Source organism: Pleuronectes platessa, chromosome 20 (genome assembly GCF_947347685.1).
Source record: "Pleuronectes platessa chromosome 20, fPlePla1.1, whole genome shotgun sequence".
NCBI lineage: Eukaryota > Metazoa > Chordata > Actinopteri > Pleuronectiformes > Pleuronectidae > Pleuronectes > Pleuronectes platessa.
This window is the reverse complement of record NC_070645.1, coordinates 4,623,589-4,635,822: the sequence shown is the minus strand read 5'-3', so window position 1 is coordinate 4,635,822 and position 12,234 is coordinate 4,623,589. Positions and strand designations below refer to the sequence as shown.

The 12,234-nt window shown below is 42.4% G+C and overlaps 1 protein-coding gene across 1 annotated transcript in view; it reads left to right on the top strand.

The window, feature by feature from the left end:
* sspo (SCO-spondin) overlaps nt 1-10,029 on the top strand; it is a 71,935-nt gene extending 61,906 nt beyond the window's left edge. Inside the window, exons 114-117 of the mRNA XM_053413039.1 lie at nt 3,395-3,455; nt 4,123-4,253; nt 6,367-6,517; nt 10,007-10,029. Of these exons, the coding sequence (XP_053269014.1) occupies nt 3,395-3,455; nt 4,123-4,253; nt 6,367-6,517; nt 10,007-10,029 (366 nt within the window). The remainder of the gene's footprint in view (nt 1-3,394; nt 3,456-4,122; nt 4,254-6,366; nt 6,518-10,006) is intronic.
* Nucleotides 10,030-12,234: the final 2,205 nt, after the last annotated feature.

The following is a 12,234-nucleotide window of genomic DNA, read 5'->3' as shown; positions in this document are numbered from 1 at the left end:
CTCCACTCTCTCCGTTACCATGCCCTTCTACCTCCCGGGAAACTCACTCCTGACATTACTGAGTGTAATTTGGATGCAGTACATCCGCCCCTTGACAAATGTAAAACGAGTTCTTCAAATATTTAATGCCGTCAGCCGCAGCAGAATTTTAAGAACCGCTGAAGTTTTGAAGCACTTTTAAGAACATTATATATCAAGTGTGGAATGCTGCAAAGGTTTTAAATATTAAACATGTAATATTCGCTGTAGTGGTAATGTCAGGCATTACTATGTGCTTGCTGGTGAGAGAGAGACTTTGCTTTGTCACAAGGACACGGCTTGGTCATACATGTATGGGTTGTTAACACCTGGTGATCTCAGAGGAGACGCTGAGCTGAGCAGCCAATTATGGATGCACTTTGTACAACTAGAGGAAGATGAGGACAGAAATAAACTCGTATGAAATTTGAGTTTTGTAGTGCATGACACAGATGGAACTTTTCCAGTCCTGCTTCAGACTGATTTAGAGCAGGATCTGCCTCTGACTGTTCAAAAGAAAAAATGTTGTGGCCTTTACGTTGTTTTTTTGTTTCCAGAATATCCTTTTGCTTCTCCCTCACTATCTCCTTGTTCCATGGCCGCAAGTCTACACCATATTCAAATGCTCTTATAGGCTCCAGCCATGCAAATACATCTCATCTCATCACAATAACCATAAATTCAAATTCATGTGAGATGTTCACAGTTTAGAAAAAAATGACATCTCGGAAAATCCACAGCAACGACACCTTCCAGAAAGAGTGTCCCTGTTTCTCTGCATAACCCACACAACAAACAGTCCAGACGTTGTTTCTGTAGTAATGAAAGCTATTAACACTGTGGTGTGTCAGGTAGAAGCAGAAAAACCTCTGAGATAAATATGTCGAACCTCTGGAAGATAAAACTAAACTGAAGTCCATGGCTCGATACCAGTAAAGGAAAGTAAGAAAACTCTTCTTTTTTTTTAAAGGTTTGGCTTAGTTTTTGAGTATTGAACAAAAAAATAAACCAAAAAAAACATAAAAATTGCTCTACATAGGAAAGGGGATGAACAAAGATCTAAGTGAGTTCCTACACGGTTTAATTTTAATCCATTTCATTGCTGTTGAGATATTTAACTAAAGTAAACCAGATCTGTCAGACACTTATACTTCTCTCAAGGAAAAGAACAATTTCATATTTAGTTTTTTCTTCTCTCATTCATTCTCTCATCTCAAAACAGTCTAAACAAAAAAATAAACTAGCCTGATGAAAAACATTCTGTGCATGAACTAACCTTACCAAAAATATAGTTTGCTAAATATAATGGGACTCAGTAGAGCACATACCTTAGGCAAGGCTTAATGTTTTAATCAAGCTGCATTTCATTTTGGCCCATACATTATTCCCTGGGAAAATGGTGAAAATGTCAAAAAATACAGTGTTAGACTAAGTGAAAAAGAATCTGCCCTCTTATTCAGAAAAGTCCACTGTTTCATCCTCCACACGCACTGAGTTGATATCTTTAGCACCACGGCGCTGTATAAAGGCCGAGGTAAAAATAAATTCTGCTGACATCCAGAACTGAAGGGAGAGGTTAATTGCACTGTGAGCTCCACAGAGTACAACAGTCTACCAAGTGTTCCACCTGTGGTGTGCACAGCTTTTTATGCCTTCGCATCATTGTCTAGCTCAACTATTTTGTGTTCCCCTTCTAAAATCCCCCAGCTGCACTAAGTTATGCCTTCGCAAAAGCAGCACCATACCCCGGCCAGAATGAAAAGGTAATTTAATGCACTGTGCTGTGGCTGAGGATTGGTTTGTGTCAGTGCCTTCTTGGTATTTATGACTCAGCTAACATTTAAGGGCATTGCTGATTAAAGTTGAAATCTCCGGCTTCACTTCTCCGCCGTGAGCCCCGTTTTTTTTTTAAATCATCATTTCTGGTGATAAAAGCTGATTGGGATGATTCCCCCGAATCCACATGAAGACTTCTGATTTCCATGTGGACACAGTCTGTAGATGACATAAATCTCACTAACCTTTTACTTAAAATGCCAAGTTTCCTTTTCATGAAATAACCAGTATCCACATTTCACACCGCTTCCACCTCCTGCCACATCCAACAAACACACACATACACATACACACACACACACAAACACACACACACACACACACACACACACACACACACACACACACACACACACACAAACAAACACATACACACGTAAGCTTTTAACTCAAAAGACTCAAAATGGTCCTCTTTGTGACCTCCCACCCTTTAAGTGAGTGGGCTGCTCCGTCCCTGAGGGAAGGCTAGCGGCAGAGCAGAGTGGACCTGAGAAGTCCTCAGGGTTAAGAGTTAGGATCTGTGAGTGTATATGTGTGTGTGTGTGTGTGTGTGTGTGTGTGTGTGTGTGTGTGTGTGTGTGTGTGTGTGTGTGTGTGTGTGTGTGTGATCTTCTACAGCTATCTTTGTGAGGACCAGTTTGAGCCTACAACCAATGGAGTGAGGATATTTTGGGAGAGTGAGGACATTTTGGCAGGTGTTCACTTTGTGCCCCCCCCCCCTTAATTTGACTGTTGTGATTGTGGGGGTTAAGACTTTGTTTTAGGGTTTGGGTTAGAATTATGTTAGGTAAGCTTAAGGGTTAGGGTAAGTTATTTAGTTTGGATGGTAAGGGTAAGCGTAAGGGGCTAGGGAATGCATTATGCCAATGAGTGTCCTCACTAAGATATAAGTACAAATGTGTGCGTGTGTGTGTTAGAGAGATTGTATAGTTGGGGGAAGCTTGAGGGGTGAGCTGAGGTTGGTGTTGTTAAGTGCTCTGAAGACTGCTGTCAGATTGTGTGTGTGTGTGTGTTTGTGTGTGTGTGTGTGTGCATGTGCGTGTGCGTGTGCGTGTGTGTGCCTCTGCATCCTAACCGCAGCTATTCTCAGACAGGGACACCACAGGACTACCTACTTCTCTCTGGATCTTTCTTCTTCCGATGCTTCACTCTTTCTCTGTACTTCCATCACTTTCTCTCTCAGTAATGCAGACTGAGATAATCATCTGATATTCAAAATGTTGGTGATATAGTTTAATAATCTGGAATAGAAAAATTACACAAATCACATCCTCAGTCCTTCCTGTAAGATACAGCAATGTTTAAATGTCTCAAGAGGATTCTGGAGACATTTACATATTTACAAATCCTGCAAAATGGTACAAGAAAGGTTTTTGCAGTTGCAGTCCCTGAGGGTGGAGTGTGTTTGTGTGTTGGGCATGCGTGTTAGTCACCTTGATATGACATATTCATTTTTCTATCACTTTTCCATCACTTATTACTTGTCTGTTTTCATTTTCAAAAATATATTTAAAAGACAAATCATCTCTCTCTCTCTCAGGGGGAGGTCAAGGTGGAGGAACCAGGCAGCTGCTGTCCAGTCTGTAGAAAACAGTTTCCAGGTCAGTGCAACATGCAGACGGTAGAAAAACACGGCAACAAAACCAAACATTCAGACAGCGTTGAGAAATAAAAAGTATATATTTATGGTTTAACAAGGAGAAATTCATGAAGAAATGTTCTATAAATGAAGCCATTAGTTTCAACAAATGAATTAATCAACCTGACAGCCTCCTTGTGTATCAGACAAATTACTTTGATAACAAATATGTAATTAGAAACAGTCAAAAGCTAAATTTTCATTCTGTGGCTGCTGTTCCACTTTATTGGATTTGAATGTTCCGTAGTTCATTTTATAGCTAAGCAAAAACCAATTGCCACAGTGGCCAATTAGTGAGAGATGACATTACTTAACCTACATTGGGGCTTTAATCTGTCTCCCAGTGGAGGAAATGTCACATGCTGCGAGGGGGCACGGCAATGTCGCAGTGCTCCCTGGAAGGACTCTGGCTCCTTTGTCTTTTTTTCCCCTCTTACTTTTTCATGCAAATGAGAAGAAAAATTTGTCTGGTTTTTCTTTCATTATTCACCTTTTCCCTGCCCTCTTTATTCTCCCTCTGCTTCGTCCTTCAATCTCATGTTAACCCCTGTCTCCCCTCCTCCTCCTCCTCCTCCTCCTCCTCCTCCTCCTCCTCCTCCTCCTCCTCTGTGTTTCTGTGGTTCCTTCAGGCGAGCCCCTGCCGGAGTGCCGCCGCTACATGCAGGTCAGGAACATCACCAAGGGGGGCTGTCGGCTTGACAATGTGGAGGTCAGCTTCTGCAGGGGACGCTGTCTGTCCAGGACTGATGTCATCCTGGAGGTAGGGAAAGTAGACACACACACACACACACACAGAGAGAGAGCTAGAGAGGATATTACTCTTTCAACATCTTGTGGTGACAATGACCAGTATTGACATCCACTTCAAAACAATGGCGATCAATACAGGCAGAAAAGTTAATTGGTTGAAAAAAAGCAGTGGGTTGTTAATTGTTGTCAAACTACACTTCAGGGCAGTACAGTTCATTGTGTTTAATCGTAAGTTGCGCTTCCTACAGTTAGGACTTCCTTCAATATTCATTTCAAAAGTTAGTGTGACAAGCTCTTTATAAACAGTCTATGGTGCAGAGTGAAGTTAGAAAACTTTGCGTTCAATCCTACCTGGTTTATCTGCAATGAAGATAACATTGTCACTGATCTTCATTGTTTGACGACTCATGAGATATGCTTTCCCCAGGCAGACAGACATTTTTGCAATGACGTAGATTCAAAGTGCCATTAAAAATACTAAAATTGCTAAACTATTATTTACAAGCGTTCCAAAAATAATTTTCAGGAGTGTTGCTTTAGCTTTAACTGTGAAGCCATACTCTCCATCTGTTTTTCCTTTTGAAACGTGACCCGACATTAGTTCTGAGTGTGTTTTCGCAAGATAAAATCAAGTCAAACCCTCGTCCCCGTGCAGCATAGGCACAGGTGCTGTTATGTCACACCTATCTCTCAAGATAAACACAGACCGTCAACACACTCACATGATAACAGGTAAGAGGCTGTGAACAAGGTAAAATGATTATTTATCATATCAATATTTAGATAATTTTCCCTTCGGTTCACAGCTGTAATCACAGTAGACAGAAGATAACCTGTCGTCATGTTCACATGGACGACATGGAAACAGGTAAACAGCAATAAAGCATTCAGTAGTTTAGTCACCGCAAAATCTAAATATAGATGTTTTGGATAGGAGTGTTGTGAAGGGGTCACGTGTGGAGCCTGGGACGATTCCCCCCTCCCTTGTTCTTTTCCTACCTTCGCTCATGTCCTTTTCCATCCTCGCGAGACGCCGAGCTCATCACCCCATCCCCATGGCGACTTTGTTCCTCTTTGGCATCCATACATCTCCGCTGTATAAATAGAGTCAATCACGCCGGGAGATTAGTAAAAATAAACATCAGCTCAGCTAAATGTGTCATTACCTCCTGTCACTGTGGCAACAGGGGATGGTAGCCGGTGACTAGGCAGCACGGAGAAGTTCCCTTTTTATTAATCAGCAGGACTGGAGAGAGCGGGAACGCACTCAGAGGAACCACAGGCTCTTTTCACCACCAGCTCATACGCGCACACACAGACACACACACACACACCCACACACACGGACACACACACCCACACACACCCACACACACAGACACACACACACCGCACTCACACTGCCGACTTCAAAGTGTGTGAAGCACTAATAACTGCTATCTCTCATAGAAGTTGGAGGTGTTTGATGTCAGACTCTCTTCTTCCTCTCACCTCCCTCTCCTCCTATTATCTATCATTCTTTGCCATCATGCATTACACTTTCTGCACTCTCCCTCCTCCTCAGGTCTTTTCCTGCACTAATTGAACACATGAGCTCAGTTTCCATCTCCAAGCCTGTCTCTATCAGGCAAAGCATCGAGACTGGGTTTCTGGATACCAAGAGTTACAAAAACATGTTAAATCTTCCCCCTATTCTCTCCCAATTTTGTGCTTGTATTGCGTTTTAGTCATTTTAGATTATTTTAGCATCAGGTTATTGTTTTGGTTTCACAACCCAAACCTTATATCAACACGACAAATCAACTGCAGAAAATAAAAACAGAGGATGATAACTTCTGTCCGTATTTGTTGTTTTACTGTAAGTAATATGAGTGAAGATATATTACACCCCCCTTTACATTGAGCTTCTCCTCATTCTACTCATATCGTCTCAACTTGTCTTGCTCGTCTGTCTCACAACCTCTTCCTGCTCTAATTCCGCCCTCTCCTCATCATCTCCCAATCTCCTAATTGCCTTCCTCCACCTTATCCCTCCGCTTCCCTTCCCACCTCCTCTACTCCCCTTGCTGCTCTCATCTTCTCCAGTAACGCCATCCCCTCTTCTCCTCTCTCTATCCACCCAGGAGCCGTACCTCCAGTCGGTGTGTGAGTGCTGCAGCTACCGTCTGGATCCAGACACCCCCGTCCGCTTCCTCAGCCTGCGGTGTGAGAACGGCGAGAGCGAGCCGGTCGTCCTGCCTGTCATACACAGCTGCGAGTGCACCAGCTGTCAAGGTGGGGAGTAATGAACGAGACCAGATAGATTTGCTTGTACATGTGTCATGTCAGAGTGCGAGCCGAGCATTTGAATATATGTAAAATTATTGGCACGTGGCGCATGTTTTCATACAGGGTCCCAGCAGACAGGTGGTTCAATAACAATGGATGTGTGTTCGAATCAGGGGAATTTAGAGGATTGGGTAAAGCAATAAAACTTTTATCATGTAGTTTTTTGTCTAAATATAAATTAATAAATACTACTAAGAAAGGCCTACGCACACAGGTGAGAAACCTGCTGCACACACTAAGGCCTCACATCAAGTGAACCAAACGTGATCCCTTTCATGTTCACGACAGCATCTGCACATTCTTTAACACCTCACTTAGTATGAACCTGCTCTCATCTGTGAAGAGAACGGGTGCCAGTGGCGGACCTACCAACTCCGGTGTTCTCTGGTGAATGCCAGTCGAGCTGCACAGTGCTGGGCTGTGAGCGCAGGTCCCACTAGAGGACGTCAGGCCCTGCATGCCACCCACCGTCATGGAGTCGGTTTTCTACAGTTGGTCACAAACCTGGACACCTGTAACCGGCTGGAGGTCATTTTTATAAGGCTCTGTTAGTGCTCCTCCTGTTCCTCCTGGCACAAAGGCGCAGGTACTGGTCCTGCTGCTGGGTTGATGCCCCTCTAGAGATTCCCTGTCCAGCTCTCCTTGTGTAACTGCTGGTCTCCTGGTATCTCCTCCACACTCTTGAGACTGAGCTGGGAGACATAGCAAACCTTTTTGTTACTGCACGTATGGATGTGTCCTGTAGGAGCTGGACCACCTGTGCAACCTGATTGGGCTGCAGGTACCACCTCATGTTACCAGCAGTGACAAGGACACTAGAGAAGAATCAGTCAGGAAGGAGGAGGTGAGAGCAACTGTCTATGGCCAGCACATGTAAAACCATTTCCTTCCTGGGGGTTGTCTTGCTTTTGCCTGTTCATGGTATCTGTTGTCACTTTCATTTGCACCAAAGTCTGGGAAATTGATTAAGTGTTCCCTTAATTCTTTTCACTGTTTATTGTATGCAACACATACATTTCGTTGGGCAGCTGTGCAGTGGCGATAAAAGGCGTTCTGTTCTTCTATTCACAAATACAAACGACTAATAGATGCTGCATTGGCCTCCTTCATCATTTCTCCCCTTCATGCCTGAAGAAAACATTTCAATGTGAGCAAGCAGCATGAAGGATGAGGAGCTGGCGCCAAAAAACAGATGACTCAAAGTCATCAGTGTGTCAGTGGTTCGTCTCAATTCATGCACATATTTCTCAAAGCAGTTATCACTGAAACTGCTAGAAAACAGTCGGCACACTTACAGCTAATGCAACAAATCTATCTGCTTTGTACCACATTAAAAAAGGTAGGAACATGCAAAGAGTGTTTCACTCAGGTTGCTTCAACCACACTCATCTGTTTTTCATGAGGTCAAGAAAAGTAAAGAGGTAACACTGAGTGATGCACTGATCCAGTGTTTCCCATTAGTTATCTAGACTGACGCATCCTTTATCCGCCACTTGCTTGCGCTACGGGCCGAAACGTTTTTACCGCCCACACAGACTGTCTGACCTCATCGGTTCAGCTGCGGTTATGGCATAATATGCAATTCCTTCACACGAGCACTTCTCTTTCACTCTTTAGTCTGTGTACCTTTCACTCGGCATCTGTTCGAAAAAGCGTGAGTACGTGAGCGTGCCCTTTGTGCACATGCACCCCCCTTACTGCCATAGATTAGCATTAGATCTTTGGGAGATTTAAAACACAGATGTTCACTTTAGATGTGCAATATGATTCAACAGGGTTTTTACTTTAATGTTGTGATTTAAATGGTGCACTGCCTGGTTTGTGTCAACATTTTCCCAGCAGCAACTTCAATTATAAGTAGACAAATCATCAACATGACTCGTCTTCAACCCCGTATAATGTGTACCTCATAGTCCTGTACAATGCAGTAAGCCTCCATCATCTCCAGTTTGTCACAATTCATTTGAAAGCATTTTAAATTTGATGTTCTTCTCTTCAAATATACATGCTCAGTCACTTCCCATTAGGGCCAGACATACAAAGTCATACATTACCACAGATTGACACACTCTAAACATACATTTGCCTTTGCCCGCCATGAATAATTCAATGGAGTTTCCCACCTCTGAAGCAATTATGTACTAATCCATTCTTCAACATGGCTGATTGCGTTAGTTAATTGGATGTAGACACATGCGACACAGGGCCCACCCCCTCTCCAGCTCATATTCCCCTTCCAGTGCTTCACTTCCGCGGACACCACGTCTGACGGATTAGATTGTTCCAGCGATCAATCTGGACTGGCATGCGGCTGCGCTCTCACACACACTTACACATTAACTGCCACTATTATAAGTTTTCTCATCTCTCAACTGATGCTTCCCGCTCCGCCTCACTCACAGACACAGACACAAGCCTTGAGAGGACACACATGGGTGCGTTTCTCATCTGCTGTTGGAATTTTGTTGTGTAAATGCTTGTATTAAAATGAATTTAAAGTAATAAGCCATATGGTTGCTGTAAACAAATGAACTGCTGGGGGGCAGGGCAAAGACACGCCTACTTACCGCAAACACACACGCACACAAACCCATATGACATATCAGTTTGCAAGTGAAGTTATCCAGGTTGTCTAGAAGTCGAGGACAAAGCAGCACACACACACATGTTTGCGACAGGAATGTCATATGAAGTAGAGGGTTTCTCCCCTCCAGAGTTTCCCGACGGTCCTGGACCACTTGAACCTTCGGCACAGGTGGCTGGTGCCAAGTCAGCCGGGGCTAAACCGTGTCTGAGGAGCATGGTAATCCAGAGGCGTTTGAACTGCCGGCGGAGACAGCCGCTTGGGCCAGGGGACATCTGGGGATGACTCTGCACAGTATAGTGCATGTGACAGTTTAGGTTTTGCTCAGGGTTTTTACAGATTTGATGTTTTTTTAATTAGCTGGTAGTGAGGGTTCGACCACCATTTATGAGAGTTTGCTAACATTTTCAAATTTATATAAATGTCATGAGGTAGTGTTGTCCTTAGCTCTACTAAAGCATCGGCCTTACATGTCCAAGACAGTGTTAAACACAAGGTGACATCATGACCATTTTCAACCCATAAATGTACATTTTAATAAATGTAGTTATAAACATGATATTACCACTATCAAATTATGTATTTCATTAAATGAACAATCACAATTTGGTTTACATACTGCAGGATCTCTTTAATACAGTCCAAATGGGGAAACTTTAATATATATATATTAAATAGGAAATAAATGAAGTCTGTCTTTCTGTTGAGACAGTTTATAGAATGCTTCAGTCACTTGATCTTTCTTTTATTCGGCAGTGGAAGCAGTTTTCTTTTGATGCATGTTAAGGTATTACAGAAAAACAACAGTGAAGTTATGACACCATCCATCTCACAGTTTCTCTTCTTCACAGGAGGCGACCTGTCCAGACGCTGAGGGAGTGCGCTGAGTTTGAGTGTGTGTGTGTTTGTTTGTGTGTGTTTGTGTGAATGTGTGTGTATGCACGTATAAACTCCAAGCCAAGTGAGAGCATCCTCCCGAAAGCCACCTGGCTGATACATGGAGGACTCTGGGATGGATATATATATATGGATGGATGTCCTGAGCTGTTGATGCACACATTATTCTGTAGTCCTTAGTCATCATATGACTGGATACTACTCCTGTTCTCAAACTGTTTATTCTTCAGCCTGTACAGCCGTTTTCTACTGTGTATTTATAGATTAAAAGACCTATGATACAATCCAAGTTACATCTTTTATGCTTTGAAAATGTATATGCCCCTGCAGTTTGCCTTTTATGTTTGAGTTTACAGAACTAAGATGTTATATATTCTACAGTTTGTAGTACATTTTCTATGGGGTGGTCAGTAAAGATTTTCTACACATGGAGAATAAGTCTGGCTCTCTTTCTCTATGTGTCAGTATGTCAATGCATTTTTCCATAGTTCATCTTTGAACACTGTCCAGTCACCAGCAGAATGTACCTTCTCCTGTAACACATAACAACGTCAATTAAACTAGACAGAACAAGGTCACCAACTTGCCTTGTCTTCAACCCATTATAATATATACCATTGTGTTTATATTTATATATGTTGAACCCAGTCATGTGTCTTTCATGGGACCCCCGACATAAATGTATTGTTAAACAAAAGATGATTCCAGTTTTATTCATAAAATATGTTTTTTATATTCTAATCAAGTCTAAACTAATAAAGACACATTTTGGGCATATTTACTTTTTATGATTTACGAATAAATTTGAATCATCCAGTTGTTACTTGTGTCTAACACAAGAGTCCCTTCTTTATTTCCATTCCCTAAATAATCTGCATATATATTGTTATACTTTTCTACAGTGTGTTTTCTTGAAAGCCCATAAGTATGTCATGTCTTTATAAAGTACAGTATTTCATGAGGTCTTTCAAGCCCTTAACTGACTGCAAATACATAAAATATGCTGGTCATTTTAATGCTCTTTATTGAACTTGAATCCTCGTTTTTTTCCAGCACACACACACACACACACGCGCGCTCATAACAACATGCTTCCGTCACTGCTCTTGCGTTTTTGCTTAGTAAATGCAGGGAGCAGAAAAGTGAGAGTGACATTTCTGATGACAGGAGTTCCATTTGCCGCTGAAATGTTTATGCATTATAAAACGATGTAGCTTTTAATGGATGTGTCGCCTTGAGCTTCTTCAGCTCCCTTATTCAGACATTTACTCATTACTGTGTGGAGTAGGGAGCATAAAAAACTTCTTAAGCATTAACACTGCCCTTCTCTCTTTCTCTGTGTGTGTATGTGCTCTAGTAAACACTGAAAGTGTGTGTTAGGCTGGCATCTGTCTCAACCATGACAAATTGTTTTCCTCTTTATTGTCCTCCTTCCTCTACCCCTTCTCCTCCTCCTCCTCCTCCTCCTCCCTCTCTCTTTTCCTGACTAAATAAGGGAGTTGAGAGGCGAAGGCTGACCAGCGAGCTCCTTCGTGGCTTTCAGCTGCTGTAGTAAATACCACTGGATTGTAATAAGAGCAGCAACTGATGCATTTTTAATTCATACCAAAATGTCAGATTCTGATGGATAGTAGCTCAGGCCTGGTCCAACTGCAAGGCTGCAATTCATCACACACCTCACCAATCATTAATACACTCATTGCTGGGGAGAAAAATGAATGTAACCACGCCGCTGTGCAGGTCACTTTGATGAATGCTGCCACGGAGCAGCGGTGTTGCTTCAGGTCTGGATCTGACAGAAGTGAAAACAGCCAAACTTGCCAACATCCGAGGCCTCTTACAACCCTGGGATTGATATGAGCATCTTGTTCACTGTACAGAGGGTGTGAGGTACAAGGCTGTGTGAGGAAAGCCAAAAACTGCATCTGGGGCAGTATACACATCTGAAAAAACAACTTTTTAGAAACAACTACCTAAAACAAAACCGGGTAAATTTTGTGTCTTGATTCCCTGAATGAAATGAAGAAAGAAACATGCACATTACCTTATTTACTGCTAATATATAATTATTGATTTATGACACGTAATATCGAGGCTGGCTTACTTATCCAATTTTGTTACAATTTGATATGACGAGCATGGACGTGCATGTATCCTTATATACTTTAAATACTTTCAATAA